General features: G+C 43.6%; 1 protein-coding gene across 1 annotated transcript in view; it reads right to left on the reverse strand.

Annotated features, from left to right (window-relative positions):
* The window catches only part of LOC124147807 (GRIP and coiled-coil domain-containing protein 2-like), a 58,751-nt gene extending 40,706 nt beyond the window's left edge, over positions 1-18,045 (reverse strand). The window contains exons 1-8 of the mRNA XM_046518591.2: positions 17,900-18,045; positions 16,773-16,832; positions 14,834-14,918; positions 14,314-14,399; positions 12,422-12,526; positions 4,935-5,018; positions 2,806-2,910; positions 2,356-2,475 (exon numbers count right to left, since the gene is read on the reverse strand). Of these exons, the coding sequence (XP_046374547.2) occupies positions 2,356-2,475; positions 2,806-2,910; positions 4,935-5,018; positions 12,422-12,526; positions 14,314-14,399; positions 14,834-14,918; positions 16,773-16,832; positions 17,900-17,905 (651 nt within the window). The 5' untranslated portion in view covers positions 17,906-18,045. The remainder of the gene's footprint in view (positions 1-2,355; positions 2,476-2,805; positions 2,911-4,934; positions 5,019-12,421; positions 12,527-14,313; positions 14,400-14,833; positions 14,919-16,772; positions 16,833-17,899) is intronic.
* Between the last annotated feature and the right edge of the window lie 2,384 nt (positions 18,046-20,429).

Here is a 20,429-nt window from a genome sequence, read left to right on the forward strand (position 1 = left end):
ATAGAGCTGTAACGATGCACTTTGTCACTCTATAAAACATGTCTGTTTCTCACCCTCCCAGCTCATAAATAGAGCTGTAACGATACACTTTGTCACTGTATAAAACATGTCTGTTTCTCACCCTCCCAGCTCATACATAGAGCTGTAACTATACACTTTGTCACTGTATAAAACATGTCTGTTTCTCACCTCCCAGCTCATACATAGAGCTGTAACGATACACTTTGTCACTCTATAAAACATGTCTGTTTCTCACCCTCCCAGCTCATACATAGAGCTGTAACGATACACTTTGTCACTGTATAAAACATGTCTGTTTCTCACCCTCCCAGCTCATACATAGAGCTGTAACGATACACTTTGTCACTGTATAAAACATGTCTGTTTCTCACCTCCCAGCTCATACATAGAGCTGTAACGATACACTTTGTCACTCTATAAAACATGTCTGTTTCTCACCCTCCCAGCTCATACATAGAGCTGTAACGATACACTTTGTCACTGTATAAAACATGTCTGTTTCTCACCCTCCCAGCTCATACATAGAGCTGTAACGATACACTTTGTCACTCTATAAAACATGTCTGTTTCTCACCCTCCCAGCTCATACATAGAGCTGTAACGATGCACTTTGTCACTGTATAAAACATGTCTGTTTCTCACCCTCCCAGCTCATACATAGAGCTGTAACGATACACTTTGTCACTGTAAAAAACATGTCTGTTTCTCACCTCCCAGCTCATACATAGAGCTGTAACGATACACTTTGTCACTGTATAAAACATGTCTGTTTCTCACCCTCCCAGCTCATACATAGAGCTGTAACGATACACTTCGTCACTGTATAAAACATGTCTGTTTCTCACCCTCCCAGCTCATACATAGAGCTGTAACGATACACTTTGTCACTCTATAAAACATGTCTGTTTCTCACCTCCCAGCTGATACATAGAGCTGTAACGATACACTTTGTCACTCTATAAAACATGTCTGTTTCTCACCTCCCAGCTGATACATAGAGCTGTAACGATACACTTTGTCACTGTATAAAACATGTCTGTTTCTCACCCTCCCAGCTCATACATAGAGCTGTAACGATACACTTTGTCACTGTATAAAACATGTCTGTTTCTCACCCTCCCAGCTCATACTTAGAGCTGTAACGATTCACTTTGTCACTCTATAAAACATGTCTGTTTCTCACCCTCCCAGCTCATACATAGAGCTGTAACGATACACTTTGTCACTCTATAAAACATGTCTGTTTCTCACCCTCCCAGCTGATACATAGAGCTGTAACGATACACTTTGTCACTGTATAAAACATGTCTGTTTCTCACCTCCCAGCTCATACATAGAGCTGTAACGATACACTTTGTCACTCTATAAAACATGTCTGTTTCTCACCCTCCCAGCTCATACATAGAGCTGTAACGATACACTTTGTCACTGTATAAAACATGTCTGTTTCTCACCCTCCCAGCTGATACATAGAGCTGTAACGATACACTTTGTCACTGTATAAAACATGTCTGTTTCTCACCCTCCCAGCTCATACATAGAGCTGTAACGATGCACTTTGTCACTGTATAAAACATGTCTGTTTCTCACCCTCCCAGCTCATACATAGAGCTGTAACGATACACTTTGTCACTCTATAAAACATGTCTGTTTCTCACCTCCCAGCTGATACATAGAGCTGTAACGATACACTTTGTCACTGTATAAAACATGTCTGTTTCTCACCCTCCCAGCTCATACATAGAGCTGTAACGATACACTTCGTCACTGTATAAAACATGTCTGTTTCTCACCCTCCCAGCTCATACATAGAGCTGTAACGATACACTTTGTCACTCTATAAAACATGTCTGTTTCTCACCTCCCAGCTGATACATAGAGCTGTAACGATACACTTTGTCACTCTATAAAACATGTCTGTTTCTCACCTCCCAGCTGATACATAGAGCTGTAACGATACACTTTGTCACTGTATAAAACATGTCTGTTTCTCACCCTCCCAGCTCATACATAGAGCTGTAACGATACACTTTGTCACTGTATAAAACATGTCTGTTTCTCACCCTCCCAGCTCATACTTAGAGCTGTAACGATTCACTTTGTCACTCTATAAAACATGTCTGTTTCTCACCCTCCCAGCTCATACATAGAGCTGTAACGATACACTTTGTCACTCTATAAAACATGTCTGTTTCTCACCCTCCCAGCTGATACATAGAGCTGTAACGATACACTTTGTCACTCTATAAAACATGTCTGTTTCTCACCTCCCAGCTCATACATAGAGCTGTAACGATACACTTCGTCACTCTATAAAACATGTCTGTTTCTCACCTCCATATCATTTTTCTCTCCTTGTTGCTGTCTCTGCTGGTCTGCACTGCTCAGGTTTTCGATCTGACGAACTAGGTCATCGCGTTCCTCCGTCAGTCGGGCCACCTGTCCTGCTAGGTCCTGAATACACACAGAAACAGATGAGTGAGTGAGTGAGTGAGTGAGTGAGTGAGTGTGGTATTACGCTGCTTTTAGCAATATCAATATCAATATCAAGGACACCGGAAATGGGCTTCACACATTGTATTGATGTGGGGAATCGAACCTGGGCCTTCGGCATAACGAGCGAACGCTTTAACCACTAGGCTACTCCACTGCCCTGAAATGGGGTTGAGCATCCCTTTCAAGATTATAAGACTCCCCAGAGACGTACATGGACAAGGCTGAGAGACAATTATACACACGAAAGATGTCTAATTTCAAACATGGATCCTGCTGAGGAACGTTTACCTTATTGTCATTTGCAAACTTAGTCTGCTCTTCCTGCATACACTTCAAGGTCGAGGTCAAGGTCGAGTCCTTCATCTGCATACACTCCATCTGCTCCATCAGATCCTACACAAACCAAAGTGGACATCTGTAACTCCTTCCTTCCTCTGACATGTCAGTGAGGTGAGGTGAAATGGGGTTTAGCATTGCGTTCAAGATTATTGCACTTTTATAGCAACGTGCATGTGTGTGTGTGAGTGTGTGTGCGTGCGCGCACGTGCGTGTGGCTGCTGGTATTAGTCTGGACTAGTGCCGATTTTACATTGTAGTCCACTGAGATACCATGCCTCAGTTTAACATGAATACCCCACTCAGACACAGTATACTGACTGAACCTACCAGTCTGTGCTTTAGCCCCTTAATAGAGAGCGCCAGGCAGGATAACAACAAATACCATCTTTTAACGACACATTTTGTGTCTATGACAATTGGGCAATGATTTAACAAAGGGGGACTACTCTTGTCGATCTGCTGATGTAGGTCTGGATGTTTTGATTAGGTCCAGATTTGTATCTCACTAGGACATGATTCAAACTTGTCGGGACTGCCATTTAACACAAGCCTTGTTCTTTCTTAACGGCAGCCCATTTTGTCTGCATTCATGAACATGAACGTGCAGTGTTGCACTCTGGCACTTCCTACCCGTCCAGATACTCACTTACTGACATCCTTTAATTTAGCTACGATAAAGTCCCGTGATGGGACTTGAACCACAGTCCTCGAGGTCAGACACCTTGTCCACATGACCAACAGGAAGCTGACAATGTGAGGATGCCACACTGAGATGTAGTACATCAGTCAGAGGCATCATTAATGATGGGTTTTCTCACAATTATTTCATCTGTATTTTGATGTGCATGGACACTGGTGTGTCGCTGCTTATACCAGTTTGTACCAGTTCCTAGTGCTAGCCTCCGAGATAGCATTCCATAGTTTAACATGGATACCCCACTCAAGACACAGCATACTGACTCCGAGCCGACCAGTCCTTGTTTTAGACCCTTAATACGGAGCGCCAGGCAGGGTAACAACAAGTGCCATCTTTTAACATCCTTTGGTATGACGTGGCTGGGGATGAAACCACCAACCTTTAAGCTCTCTGGGTAGATGCAACACTGGACATGTGAGTGTGGCGCCACCTGGTGCTATGTTGTAGAGAGCATGGGGTGGTGACAACAAGGACAAGATCTACGACAGATATACACTGGACATGTGAGTGTGGCGCCACCTGGTGCTATGTTGTAGAGAGCATGGGGTGCTGACAACGAGGACAAGATCTACGACAGATATACACTGGACATGTGAGTGTGGCGCCACCTGGTGCTATGTTGTAGAGAGCATGGGGTGGTGACAACGAAGACAAGATCTACGACAGATATACACTGGACATGTGAGTGTGGCGCCACCTGGTGCTATGTTGTAGAGAGCATGGGGTGGTGACAACGAGGACAAGATCTACGACAGATATACACTGGACATGTGAGTGTGGCGCCACCTGGTGCTATGTTGTAGAGAGCATGGGGTGGTGACAACGAGGACAAGATCTACGACAGATATACACTGGACATGTGAGTGTGGCGCCACCTGGTGCTATGTTGTAGAGAGCATGGGGTGGTGACAACGAGGACAAGATCTACGACAGATATACACTGGACATGTGACTGTGGCGCCACCTGGTGCTATGTTGTAGAGAGCATGGGGTGGTGACAACGAGGACAAGATCTACGACACATATACACTGGACATGTGAGTGTGGCGCCACCTGGTGCTATGTTGTAGAGAGCATGGGGTGGTGACAACGAGGACAAGATCTACGACAGATATACACTGGACATGTGACTGTGGCGCCACCTGGTGCTATGTTGTAGAGAGCATGGGCTGGTGACAACGAGGACAAGATCTACGACAGATATACACTGGACATGTGAGTGTGGCGCCACCTGGTGCTATGTTGTAGAGAGCATGGGGTGGTGACAACGAGGACAAGATCTACGACAGATATACACTGGAAGCCGTCCATGTTTCCTTCATCAAAATTGTGAAAAATTAACATAAAAATTCCAGAAAATGGAATCTGGCATCTATCTCACCTTGTTTCTTTTCTCAAAGGCCACATACTTGGCACAAATCTGTTCGTTCTCCTCTTTCATTGTTGAAAGCTGCGTCTCGAGGTCCTACAGAATAATGGGTTTTTCAGATTAAAAACGATGTTTTATTGGTCTGTTTTCAGTCGTACAAATGGGTATCTCTCATACCCTCACGTCTAGTCACACGTTTAAGAGGAAGCCAGAAGCTGGAATGTAAACATTAAACTTGTTTCCGTCCGGTTGCGCACGCACCTCCCCATGACATGTCACAAATCTCGAAGAATAAGCCATCAAGCAGGACTGGACTGGATTACTTCCCTGTGGGGATGGCTGGGTGGGAACGTACGACTGAAAACAGACCAATAAAACATCGTTTTTAATCTGAAAAACCCATGTTTTAGTCTGTTTTCAGTCGTACAAATGGGTAGAATTCGACGGAACACTGGAAGGAGGGTCGGGAAAGTAATCAGGCAGTGACCACTTTCACGTCGAATGTACCAAGTTCCTCACCCCTGTAGTGACAATAGAACATTCGACCAGATGCACGGACGAGACAAGTTGTTTATCACGAACGCACAGCATGGTTAATGCTCTTCGACACACAACTAATTATCGATGCGACAGGTCAACTGCACGCGTCAGTTGAACAGCGATCGAAGTGTGGTCGACGAATAGTTTAGTTACAGAGCAACACAAGTATACAAGGAAACTAAAACAGCATGTTTAATGCTCTTCGACTCACAAATAATTATCGAAGCGACAGGACAACTGCACACGTCAGTTGAATTGCGATCGAAGTGTGGTCGGCGCATAATTTAGTTACAGAACAACTCGCCGTAGACAAGGTAACTAAAAAATACGAGCAGTATTACAATGTATGGGAAGACGATGCATACACCGAATAACCATAATAAAAAACAGAAGTACTACACGCAACAAAAAACCATAAGAATGCGTACATTCACCAACAGCTTTTATTGTAACCTGTTATATGTCACGAAGTGTCCAGCAAAAACTCCAAAGTGAATAAAACACAAATTCACTGTCTTTTCTGAGAGATCTGTTGTGCCACCACGAGTGGACCAAACTGTTTGAGTCCTTCAACATCTTCTGTGGAGATATCTCTAAGATAATGCGAAGCAAACACTGAAGTAGATCTCCAAAAGCAGCCCTCCATAATAGCTTGTAGCGAACAATTACTGTGGAGTGCTAATGTTGAAGCGATGGCTCGAACTTCGTGCGGATGAGAGGAGGTGGGAGGTGCGAGTCCTTGCGCCTCGTAAGCTCTGAGAATTACCGCTCTCAACCAAAATGAGAGAGTATTACGTGTAATCTCTTTCTTTGCATTGGTTGAGAGCGGTATGAACAGCCGTCGAAAATGTTGTCGTCGCTGTTCAGAACGCTGCAGGTAAATACGAAGCGCACGAACTGGGCACAAGGTGAGATCAGCGTGATCATGAGGGCCCATAATGGCAGACAAGGAAGGAATGTGGAATATTCTCGGATCTTGGCCAGGAAGTTGATTTTTCGCTAAAAAGTCCCATCTGAGACCAAGATGGACGTTGCCATGGTTACGCTGATCGAACGTAATCCGACCGACGTCAATGGCATGTATTTCCGAAATTCTCGCAGCCGTAGCCAGCGAGAGAAGGAAAGCCGTTTTCTGAGACAATAAGTCGAACGCGACCTGATCGAGAGGCTCATAAGCCTGACTAGACAGGTTGCGCAGAACGACATCGAGGTCCCAGGCCGGCGGTCGGAATTTACGTGACTGATCTTCAACCAAGAAGGCACGTAGAATCTTCTGCAACTCCGGTACTTTAGTGAGCTTGTCGCCCGTAGGAGACGGCACCACCGAAGCCAAAGCTGCCAGATATGTCGAGATCGTCGATCCTTTCAGACGTCGAGATGACCGAAGAGAGACTAGGAACTCCGCCACCTGTGGTGGGGTCGCTACCGCCGGGTTGAAGCCATGAGACCTGGCGAAAATGGAGAAAGTGGTCCACTTGTCATCGTACAGCTTACGAGTCGTAACTCGATGTGCCGACGAGACAAGCGCTGCCGCTTTAGCCGAATAGCCTTTCTTATTTAACGAGGTCTTAAGCAAACCCAGGCGTGAAGCTGGAAGTTCTTTATCCCCGGATGCAAGTCGTCGGTGTGAGGATGAAGAAGGAGGTCGTCTCGATCTGGCAACGGGAACGGTGGTTGATCGATTATCTGAAGAAGTTCCGGGAACCACGTTCTGGCCGGCCAATAAGGCGCGACCAAAAGCAGACGTAGGTTGGCCGTTTGACGAACTTTCACCAGTATCGATGGTAACAGCACCGTTGGCGGAAACGCGTAAGCGTCTAGACCCTCCCACGATATCGCTAGAGCGTTGTGGTCCCATGCCCGTGGGTCTGGAACCGGCGACACGAATCGAGGGAGGTGGTTGTTGTACCGAGTTGCAAAGAGATCTACTTGGGGCAACCAGAGTCGATCTGTCAGCAGATGAAAGACTGTCGGATGGATCATCCACTCCGTGGGAGACGGCCTCGATGGTCTCGACAGGGCGTCGGCTATCACATTCTTGGCCCCCGGGATGTGACGGGCGCGTACGCCCATGTCCAAGTCGTCGACGAGGGCGAAGAACCTGAATGTCCGGTCCAGAAGGGCCGCCGACCGAGTCGTTCCCTGTTTGTTGACGCAGTGGACGACTGTGGAGTTGTCCGACTGTATCATCAGCCGTTTCCGACGGAGTCGAAGTTTCCAGAACTCGACCGCCCGAATCACTGCTTCCATCTTGAGGCAGTTGATGTGGAGGACCTTTTCTACTGGCGACCACAGCCCGGCCGCTTGGTCGTCCCCGAAGTGTGCTCCCCAGCCTTCCAATGACGCGTCTACGAATAGGTGTAGTATGAACGGAGGCTCGCTCATAAAGACGCCTTCGCAAACGTTCAACGGCTGGAGCCACCACTCCAGATGACAACGTAGCTGCGCCGGAAGTGGAACCAGGAGATTGGGAAACTCCAGGTGGGGGTACAGCAATCTCTGCAGTGGACGAAGTTGAAGACGACCTCGGCGAGTCAGGTCTTGGGCCGATGTCAACAGACCGAGGACTTCCTGCCACGTGTGCACCGACGCCGGGGCATGTAGAAGTCTCGGAACGCTGCTGACAATCTTGTCCCAATGGTCTTGAGGTACCATGACCAGATTGACTCCCGTCTGGAAGCGTATCCCAATGTACTGTAGATCCCGAGTTGGTACCAAGTCCGACTTTTGAAAGTTGACGATCCACCCGAGGTACTGTAGTAGACTCAGGGTGGTCGCCAACTCTTCTTGAAGGGCTTCTGTGAATTGGTGAGCTTGGAGCCCGTCGTCTAGGTAGAAGGCGACCCTGATCGCCTGCCGATGGAGCCATTCTACGACCGTCTTCATGATCCGTGTGAAAATGCACGGGGCCGTAGAAATTCCAAACGGGAGGGCCGCCCACTGGTAATGAATACCTTGGCATTCGAATCGGAGGTACTTCTGGAACTCAGAAGCTATTGGTACATGGAGATGCGCGTCCTGAAGGTCTATCGAGACGAGGAAGTCGTTCGGTAATATCATCCGACGCAGAGAGCTGAGGGATATCATGGTGAATGTGTCGGGTGGTTGGAGGTATGTTGCGTTGAACTTTTTGAGATTGAAAATAAGCCGCATCTTTGTGGAGTTTTTCTTGGGTACTAGAAAGATGGGCGAGTAGTACCCCGGCGATGGTGCCGATGTCCCTAGGCGAAGTACGGCCGCCTTTTCCACCAACAAATCGATGGCCTCCGTCAGCCGATCCGTTGGTGGAATGTGGAATGTCGGGGATGACGTCAGTGGTGGCGTCGATCTCAGGCGTGGGGCGTAGCCTGTTGTCAAAATGTTCTGAACATAAGGGTCGTTGAGGAAAACCCACTTGTGGGCATAGTGATGAAGTCTCCCCCCTACCGGTAGCTCGTCTAAAGGTAGTGTCACCGGGGGGGACTCCAACCACGGCGACTGCGGGGGAAGGGACCTCACTTCCTCCCCCGCTGGTCCTTTCCCCCTCTGGGATACTTGGAAAAGGAGACCTGGCAACCTTTCCTGTCGGAATCTCTCTTGCGGAACGGCTGTCGAGGCACGTCCCTACGGAAGGCCCGTTGCACATTCTCGTTTCGGTAACGTCGTCGTGGGGCGTTCGAAACCGGTGGCCGTCGGGACATGTTGTGTGAAGCCGAAATGATGATGTCACGCTCGGCTTCCCTGGAGTACTTGTCCAGAACGTCGTTGGTACGACCGTCAAACAACTGTTGCGATGACCACGGGGCCCGTAGGAGTGACCTGCCATGACGATCAGGTAGGTCAGTGCAGTCGATGTAACCATGGCGACGTGCCGTAGTAATCTGACCCGACACATATCGGGACTGAGCGAGGACGTCCGAGATCCACCATTGCATACAGGAGAGGACCGATGGCACCGTCCTGCCGTCCTCGTCCTGGGGTTCTTTCTCCTCAAAGTACACTGAGAGTGCCTCGATCGCAGTCGACAGCATAGCAAGCGGTTGTAGCTGGTGACGAACAGCAGAGTCCATGGATTCCAAATGCCTGTCTTCAACAAGAATTTTGGAGGGCGCTGGTTTCTTGAAGAGTAGCCCCCAATCCAAATCCCTAGTCATGGGTGACGAAAACGGCATGCCATAGATCGGGTAACGAAATCAACCAGGCGGCTTGCAGAAGCTCTGTCCAGGCAGAGCAGAGGCAAAGTTCTGGTCCATATCGTGAGCCATGGCTCTGAAGATATCGGGACGTAATCGGGAACGACTTCTGTGTCCACTGTCGTCCCGCACGACGTCCCTATCGTCGTTGGAAGAACGAGATACGGACCGACTGGGGACCGTAGTCCCCTCATGGTCTTCGTCACCACCCGGTCCCGTCGTAACAGGGGAGGTTGAGTGACGCTCTCGATCAACCGATTGACGAAGATCAGTCGTGCGGGTAGTATCATCAGCAGGCGAACGGTCCTTGTCGAAGACAGAAGTTGGCTGAGGCGGGTCTTTAACAACTGATTTCTTAGGAGTGGTCGACCCGCCACCCCCAGGGCCTGATGTGGAGGGTGCAGAGTCCAAGGATCCAACCGATGTCCTTCTCTGCTTGTAGCGCTGGTCAGCGGCCCGCTTCGCCAACGCACGAAGATACAAGTTAAAGTTTATTGAAGACAAGTTCTCACATTCTTTACAACGTTTATCCCTTGAACACGTTGAAAACCCGTCCTTAATGATGCAGGAAGGACAATACTTGTGAGGGTCCACTTTAGACAGTTTTCGTTGACACGAGGCACAAATGCCTGACATATTGCCACGTGTAGAATCACTGTCAAACAGCGAAACACGCGTTGAACACAACAATGGATTACCAAGGATTACATTCCAGGAGTCTACAGGTAAGACATATTATTATTATTACTTTATTAGAACAACTGTAGATAAGCGATAATCTACCGCGAAAGACTTTCTCGAGCGACCAGCTCAGAGGCGCGCTGAGAGATTTGTGACATGTCATGGGGAGGTGCGTGCGCAACCGGACAGAAACAAGTTTAATGTTTACATTCCAGCTTCTGGCTTCCTCTTAAACGTGCGACTAGACGTGAGGGTATGAGAGATACCCATTTGTACGACTGAAAACAGACTAAAACATATATCAATGATAATTTATCTACAACAGTCATGTCTACAGCCTCTTATTGAGGTCCTTCAGAATAATATATCAAGGACAATTTATCTACAACTGTAACGTCTACAGCCTCATATTGAGGTCCTTCAGAATAATGCAACTGTAATGTCTACAGCCTTGTATCGTGGGTCCTTCAGAATAATATAACAATGACAAATTATCTACAACTGTCATGTGGCCATGCACCACTGCAATCCTGTGTCATACCACTTTTGCTTTAAGTGATCACCCAATCATGAGTTTTTGTCTTTTAAGACACTAAATATTGTAACAATTATAACATCGGAGCACTGTTTAGAACCAGCTTCCTCGTGTACGTCTCACGGTTGGCATTTAAATGAGCATTTCTGATTAAATGCAATGTTTTTATACTTACCTGACGCTACACACTGCTAATGTAAAACATGTATTTTCAAAATTCAATACCTTCCTAAGCCTGTGCAGAGTTCCTTTAAAAACCTGCCCTTCTTTGAAACAAAAACCTTGAATGTTTCTTACGTATACTGAACAAAAAAGATCACGAATATTTTTAGGGATATTTTTTAAATGTGAAACAGCAGACAGTTTCATAACAATATCCCCCAAAATATTAATGATCCCCAACTTAAATGGTTTAGTATACAGAGCTCCAGATAAGCTTTTGGTGTTGTGGGTATTTTACCCATGCATTTTAAAATCATTGGGTATCAGTAATTCTATCTGTGTATTCAAATTTCTGTTACCCACTAGTTTTTACACATGTGGATATTTAAGTTAAATATTTAAAAACACTATTCATCTACTCCCTACAAACTGGTGTCGTGTGGGTTCGAGAGCTTTATAGGACTAAAAAATACCACGCTACTTCCACAAGAAAGTGTGATGGCAAATGATCATGATGTAATTGTCATCGTGGAGTTTGGCAAGGTTGACGGAATGCCCGTTATAATTTCAAAATAAGTTGCTGATTTGCTAATCGAATACACAGGGTTACTTTACACTATTTTGATGATACGCTCAAGTTTGATTTTTGTAGCGTATCTGTAATGTTCGTTGCGTATTTGATATGCTTAGATTATATTTTACTGTGTATTTCTGCATTTCTGATGCGTATTTCACGCAGATACGCAGCTTATCTGGAGCTCTGAGTATATTTGGATAGATGACAGTAAGCTACGTTCCATGTACAAGTACTCCTACTACTAATGTCAAATTGGCCCATGTGCCTATACTGTGTTCAATCAGCAATGAGAGTCACCCTCTTGATACAAATACAAAGTTAGAATATCCATGTAGTAAATACCACAACAAAAAACTCAAAAACCTCAAGAACCTGGGACTCCTAATTTGTAAAACTGCTATCCAGGGCTGGGATGGGTAACTTGGGTGGGGTGAATCAAGAGTAGGACCCGGGTACCCACGATACTACCCTGACCCGTGGTCAGTCACGTAATATATCATTTAATGACAAAAACTCACTATAGCTCAGTGGTTACACTACAAGTTGATAATGGTCATATTCCTTTCTGACGATGACTACATTCCTTTTGACTTGTATATGTTTGAGTAATGATAAAGCTTTCAGTCAACTTCAGTGTACCCATGATCCGATCGTTTCATACATGTATCTAAATAGTTTTGGCCAGGGATGCAGTAAAACAATTCTCAAGCAGCCATTTTGTTCTCTTCAGACCTACAGTGGGTACCCAGGTAGGGTCGGGTAATAGGGGATGGGTACTCGGGTAGTAAATTTGGACTCGTCCCAGCCCTACTATCCTTGTCCCCTGGCTTACCTCGATCGTGCTGGCCGACTGTTCCTGAGTTTGTTGTACTGCGTTGTAGGCAGCAACGGCTTCAGATCTCTCGGTCTCACACTCAGCCAGCTGAGCCTTTAAGCCCTGAAACAATCAGCTGAATGTGTAAACCTGTGCCCCAGCAGACTGTAACAAGCGGAAGTGGTAATAGGCTTACCGTATATGACTCTAGATAAGCTGACTTTTAAGGACCAGAAAAAAGATTCTGTAGAAAGGGGTCAGCTTATGTATGGGTTACACTTTCATCAAACTATTTTTCTGTTGGTAAAAAAACTTCTGTATTGCTTCAGGTGAATGAATAACGTACGTAATTCAGCCGGAACCAAGCCTCAGCCCTTCCTATTATACACTATCTCATTATCAATAAGGTTTACAGAAATTTATCTAGGATTCGAAATATTTAGTCATTATTTTGTTCAAAATTGGGACTTTTTTAAATGGTTTTATTTTCCTAAATTTGGAACATGGATTTTAACATTGCATTCAGTGTGAAAATAAGCTTTATTGCCCCTTCCTGTATTGGTCCTGTTGTCAGTGATACACAAGTTACCTCTCAAAGTCATACATTAGTTAGACCTGTGTTAACATCACTTGGGAAAGTTTTAGTTCCAATTTGGGAACTTTTTCTGACATTTGCTACAGACTTGGGGCCGAATAACAGCCTTTGTGTAGGTCTAGATAAATCCCTGGGTTTAATATAAGTAAGTAAATATTAATCATAACTGAGCAAATGTGTAATAATTTGTTTCGTTTGTTTGTTTGTTGTTTAACACCACACCAGCAATATTCCAGCTATAGGAAAGCGGTATGTGACTAATCAAGATTGGACCAGACAATCCAGTGATTGACATTACGAGCATCAATCTAAGCAATTGAGATACGATGACATGCATCAACCAAGACTGTGAGTCTGACCATCCAATCCCATTAGTCGCCTCTTACGACAAGCTTGGGTTGCTAAAGACTTTTTGTAACCTGGAACTTCACATGAGGAGACTCACTTCATGAGTTAGTTCAAATACTTTTGTTGATGAAATACAGACAGCATTGTTGATGTAATATTTGACATTATAATTAATAATTACATTATTCTTGACTTATGTTGACCCACTTAGCCCAGGACATGGTTTTCAAGATAGAAGATACTATTTCTTAGCATCACAGTAAGGATAATAAAGCCATTATTACATTCGTGTCTGTTTCCTTCAGATATTTCTCTTGCTCAATACATGCATAAAATCACGTCTTCCAGAGGCAAAGGAGTTAACTGACGGTGAAAGTCCAGTTTCCACCATTGCCAAGCTAGGCTGGAATTTCTGGGCTCAATCATAGCGCCATCAGTGGCTATTACGAGTTATGTCCCTCTATGTCCTCTATTGACCAATCAGATTCCACCTCTCATGTGACTTGCAATTGCTTCACACAAAATGGTGGCACCAAGTCAAGATAATATGAGCAATAATCAAAATCTATAAGCTGATAAAACGTGTCTTACATCGCGAGGTGCATCAAATCATGTGAACACCTTGAATAAAAACATGAAAAGATTTGGAATATACCTGTTGATGCCTGAGTTGGCAGTGCTTTACAAAACCTTGCAAATGACCGAAATTTACACAGCAGTTTACAAACCAGAGTGAGTGAGTGAGTGAGTGAGTGAGTGAGTGAGTGAGTGAGTTGGGTTTAACGCTGCTTTGAACATTATTCCAGTTATATCATGGGAAGGGTGCTAACAAACTAAGAAACATATTCGGGGCGAACTGGGATTTGAACCCACAATCACAGGTTGCTGGTGTGACCAAGGGATGCAACTCTGCACAGCGATTTGCGATGCCTTAGACAACTGGGCCACCCGTGCCCCCTGAACTTACCTGAATCTCACTGACGAGTTCTTCATGAGTGCCAGCAGTCTCCTGTCTCAGTTTGCCCTCAGCAGAGTGCAGCTTCTTTGTCAGATCTGCTCAAATAATACAGGACGAGTGAAGACAGTATTTATCACCTGTTTTAAATCAATAGTGGCCTATGTACCGATACGCTGCATTGACAGATTAAACATTTAAAAAGTTTGAATGTGGAAGTCAGCTTCTAAATGCCGCTTTAAGATATACCGTATTCATTGTATTTTAGGCCCTGCTCCCATTAGCAATCTGGCAACCTGAGGCACTGCCATAACTATTATTGATTTTGGTGTTATCATCATCATCATCATCATCATCATCATCACTGTCGTCGGCATCATCATCACCATCATCATCACTGTCGTAGGCATCATCATCACCATCATCATCATCATCACTGTCGTCATCATCATCATCATCATCATCAATGAAGAGTACAAACACGTTACAATGAAGATAAGACAAGACTACAAGCCATTCTCATGTTCTTTACCTTCAACTTTGGCCTTTGTCTTTTGAAACATCACCATTTGCTTTTTGACAAACTTGACGAGATCTTCCCGTGACAAGGTGTCCAACTGCAGCCAGGGCAACAAAAATAATGAAGAAACAATCAGCATCATATATCAAATAATAATCATATATGCTCTGCAAAATGAAACTCTCATCTCCACAAGTCAAACTTGTTAATGCCTAAGAAATGCAAAATCTAAAAAAGTCAAAACATTTGAAGAGCAGAAGACACCAGTTCAGCACTTGCCTGATGTAAAGAGGTAAGGATTTTACTCCGGAAAAGAAACCTTACCCTCATCATGCTCAAGTGAACCTTTTAAGTCAAACTTGTTGCCATGACAACACAATTTAAAAGCAAATCCTGAATAGAAAAAGGCACCAGATCAGTCCATGTCAGATGTGTAACAAGCTTCATGAACAAATATTGAACTGTTTGGGACCAATGCCCTGCAAACAAAATATGACGGAATCCTTTGCTAGATACCCTGCAAAACACGGGTGACCGACACAAATCACACTAATTGACAAAAAACATGAGAAACATGATCAACCAATGAGCTGATACATCAACGCTGGACATCAAATAACTGATCAACCAATGAACTGATCTGATACATCAATGCTGGACATCAAATAACTTAACAACCAATCGGCTGATCTGATACATCAACGCTGGACATCAAATAACTGATCAACCAATGAACTGATCTGATACATCAATGCTGGACATCAAATAACTGACCAACCAATCAGCTGATCTGATAAATCAACGCTGGACATCAAATAACTGATCAACCAATCGGCTGATCTGATACATCAACGCTGGACATCAAATAACTTAACAACCAATCGGCTGATCTGATACATCAACGCTGGACATCAAATAACTTAACAACCAATCGGCTGATCTTATACATCAACGCTGGACATCAAATAACTTAACAACCAATCAGCTGATCTGATACATCAATGCTGTACATCAAATAACTTAACAACCAATCGGCTGATCTGATACATCAACGCTGGACATCAAATAACTGACCAACCAATCAGCTGATCTGATACATCAACGCTGAACATCAAGTAACTTAACAACCAATCAGCTGATCTGATACATCAACGCTGAACATCAAATAACTTAACAACCAATCACCTGATCTGATACATCAACGCTGAACATCAAATAACTGACCAACCAATCAGCTGATCTGATACATCAACGCTGAACATCAAATAACTTAACAACCAATCGGCTGATCTGATACATCAACGCTGAACATCAAATAACTTAACAACCAATCAGCTGATCTGATACATCAATGCTGAACATCAAATAACTTAACAACCAATCGGCTGATCTGATACATCAACGCTGGACATCAAATAACTTAACAACCAATCAGCTGATCTGATACATCAACGCTGAACATCAAATAACTTAACAACCAATCGGCTGATCTGATACATCAATGCTGTACATAAAACACATGATCAACCAATGAGCTGATCTGATTCAACAACATTTGACATCAAATAACTGATCAACTAATGAGCTGAGCTGATCTGATACATCATGATACATCAACAATGGACATGAAATAACTGATCAACCAATGAGCTGATCCGATACATCAACGCTGGACATCAAATAACTGATCATCCAAAGAACTGAACCTTCAAGTTGCCGCACTCAGCAAATATTCCAGTCAACATATGTCAAGTTTGGAGACCAAACCAGTGAGTAAAAGCAAGAGCACTGCCCCACCACATTGGGGCACAATGACATACAACTGCCTAATTCACTGAGTTGACCTATACGACAAGCATTGGTCACTGGGGCCCAATTCTGGCTCAGAATCCCCACAGGGACATATTTGATGGTTAAAACACTGAGTTACTAATTCTGCAAACTGTCCCACCTTTGACGCTGGACTCTTCGTCCCTGCTTCCTCCATCTTGCTGTCCGCCCCCTCCGCCTCCTACACACAACAGAGTCAGAGAGATAATCACCCTTCAGTGTTTCCATATTGTAAATATCATAAAAAATTTACAATGATCACATTACATTACAGAAAAATCTGGAGTGTGTGATTGAGTGAGTGAGGCTATGGTTGACAAGTGAGTGAGTGAGTGAGTGAGTATGGCTTGGATACTTCAATAAAAATAGTGGCAAACATATGCTATATCATGTATATTGGTTTCTTATTTACCTTTGAATAGAGTCAACTATGTCTATATGTTGCTGTAACTGTGAGAGGGCTGGGACGGTTAACTCAGGTGCTCGGTTCTGGTGAATACTGAGAAGGACCCAGGCACCCACAGGCCTACCCAGACCCGCGGTTAGTCATGTGATATATTGTTTAATGACAAAAATGATCTAGAACTATATCATCATGCATATGGTTACACTCCAAGTCACTAATGTCCGCATTTCTTTCTGACTATGCACTTTTATATGTTTGAATAAAGATAAAACTTCAGTCAACTTCAGTGTATGCATGACATGATCATTTAATATGTGTATCTAAATACATTTTGTCCAGGATTACGGTCAAACTATTCCCAATCAGACATTTCTACCTTGCGGTCAAACTATTCCCAATCGGACATTTAGTACCTCTCTTGAGACCTACAGCGGGTACCCGGATTCGGTTGGTAGGGTCGGGTAATAGGGGGGTGGTACCCGTGTAGTAAATTTTGATTCGTCCCAGCCCAAAACTGTGAAGCCTGTCACTAACTATCGTATGCTAAAACCATGTAAAAACATGTACACTGCACTGCACTGCGGGCTGCGTGAAACGTATATCGAGTCAGTACACTGCACTGCAGACTGCATGCATACAACTTACATTTTTTTAAAGTATTGGCCATGTTGACAGCCCATGTCATCACGTTTCAGATAAGTAGTCTACATGATCATATGCGTTGTGTGAGAATTACGAAAATTAACAAAACGATCTAAGTCAACAACTTTCTCGCAACAAGACAGTCTTCGTTTCACTAATTAGCTGATAACTAAAAGATCGCTAAATATAGCCATACTTACAGCCATTTTTTCACAACAAGATAACTAATCCAAAGTTGATATCACACATAAAACATTGTTAATATCACACATCAACAAAAATCTCCAAAAAGCCCGGAAGTGAGTCGTGTCTTCATATACTCGATAATCCAGTACAGAAAATATAGGCTGCTTTCAGAAGTGTGGATAAATGGAATAGTTGATAGAAGGGAGATAATCGAAAATACTGTGCTATAAACATCCACTAAACAACCACGATAAAAAGTGGGGAACGAATGATTCATATTAACGAAAACATTTCATATGTGATGAAAATGATGGAATCTTTTGCTAATAATGTTCACAACACCATTATTCCATGCATTTATGTTTTATTTCGCTTCTCTGAAAAAACTACCTCAACGTTTGTATCGTACAGTGATGGAACCGAAGAGAACACACTCGTTGATAAAAGTGAAAAAACACCTCGGCAAGCCTCGTTGATATATTTGATATCAAAAGACACTCGGGTGAGATTCTCTATATGTGCATTAGTGCAAATATCACTTTGCGCGTACCAGTGTATTGTTTACGTCATCCGGAGGGATTGTTAATGACGTTCGAATCTTATTGTGACGTACGATCGGAATGGCGTCACACTAGAAACGACGTCTTATATGAAAATTGTTGGCGTCATTCGACCATTGCGGTTTTCTAAGACGTCGTATCAGTGTATTTTTCTAAAGGGAAGCACTGAAGGATAAAGAAATAATAGATGCTAAAGACATTATTACAGTCCCATGTGTCTACTACTACTACTACTACTACTACTACTACTACTACTACTACTATGCTTGTCGTTAGAGGCGACTAACGGGATCGGGTCGTCAGGCTCGCTGACTTGGTTGATGCATGTCATCGATCCTAATTGCGTGGATCGATGCTCATGATTTTAACCACTGGATCGCCCTTGCTTTATGATGAGACTTCTATTGGATAGGGAAAGGGGTTTTGTTGCTTGATTTAATTAATTGTTATGAATACTTTTGTCGCTTTCATTTTGCGGTCTCACATCTCACAACCTTTACATTATATTCCCTCAAAGCCAGACCCGTGAAGATCCGGGGTAGAATAGATCTTCAGCAACCCATTCTTGCCGTAAAAGGCGACTATGCTTGTCGTAAGAGGCGACTGACGGGATCGGGTGGTCAGACTCGCTGACTTGGTCACCTATCCCAATTGCGAGGTCCAGACTCGATTATTTACAGACCGCCGTCATATAGCTGGAATATTGGTGAATGTTGCGTTAAACAAAAAACAACAAAAAAATACCATAATTACTACTACTACTACTACTACTACTACTACTACTACTACTACTACTACCATAATTACTACTACTACTACTACCATAATTACTTCTACTATACTTCTACCATAATTAATACTACTACTTCTGCCATAATTACTACTACTACTACTACTACTACTACTACTACTACTACTACATAGTCCGCTTGGCCTAGGGTCGCATCTTATATTGGCCTCGACTATAATATATATTGATAACCCTTGGTCTGTCGTCACCTTGTCTGTGCTCGCGTGTGATATTCGGCCCGCAACATTTGTTTTTCTTTAATCATGAAACAAACACGAACTGAAATTACATGTTTAAAGAGCGAATATTATTTTACACCGCCTTTAGCAATATTCCAGCAATATCACGGCTGGACACCAGAAATGGGCTTCACACATTGTACCCATGTGGGGAATCGATACCCGGGTCTGTGACGTGACGAGCAAACGCTTTACGCACTAGGCTACCCAACAGCCCTAAAATGATGTTAAAAGCGGCAATTAACGTACCCCTAGGGGTAATTAGCATAATGTAGCTCTCATCTTCCCGAGGCAAGGGAGTTAATTGACTATAAAAGTCCTGTCTCCAAGCTCCTCGCAGAGCTCTCGATGATATTGCTGCCAACAGTCAAAACTCCCCACTGTGATAGGTGGCTATTTTAAAACCATTCTTGGAGTTGAACTCATTGGAAATGAAAACGCAGATAAAGCAGCAAAATTATCCCTTAAACTCCCAGAAATAAGCTTAAACTTACCCAGCTCAAAATCAGAAATCAAAAGTGTCACTAAACAAAAAATCAACAAAAAATGGCAAAATATATACCAAAACTCAAATAGCCAAATCAGGAAAGTACTGAAAAAAAACCTAACTAAAAAAATACTACACCCATCCAAAAAAATTGACAGAATAATTACTAAACTACAAACAGGCCACACCAAACTAAATAATCACCGTAAAATAGCTAATCTACACACAACAGGAAACTGCCCACATTGCAAACGACAAGAAACACCAGAACACGTACTCATTCACAGCACACACTACCAAACACACCGAACAACACTACAGACCATCCTAAATCTTAAAACCGCACTTACACTAGAATCAATCCTAAATCCACAAAATAAATTAGAAAATTCAAAGCCTTAGGCATATACCTAATTAAAACAGGACTAATTAGTCGCATTTAAACCCCAAATAAATTACTAAAACCAA

The sequence above is a fragment of the Haliotis rufescens genome, unplaced genomic scaffold (assembly GCF_023055435.1).
Source record: "Haliotis rufescens isolate VD_foot unplaced genomic scaffold, xgHalRufe1.0.p SCAF_9, whole genome shotgun sequence".
Taxonomy (NCBI): Eukaryota; Metazoa; Mollusca; class Gastropoda; order Lepetellida; family Haliotidae; genus Haliotis; species Haliotis rufescens.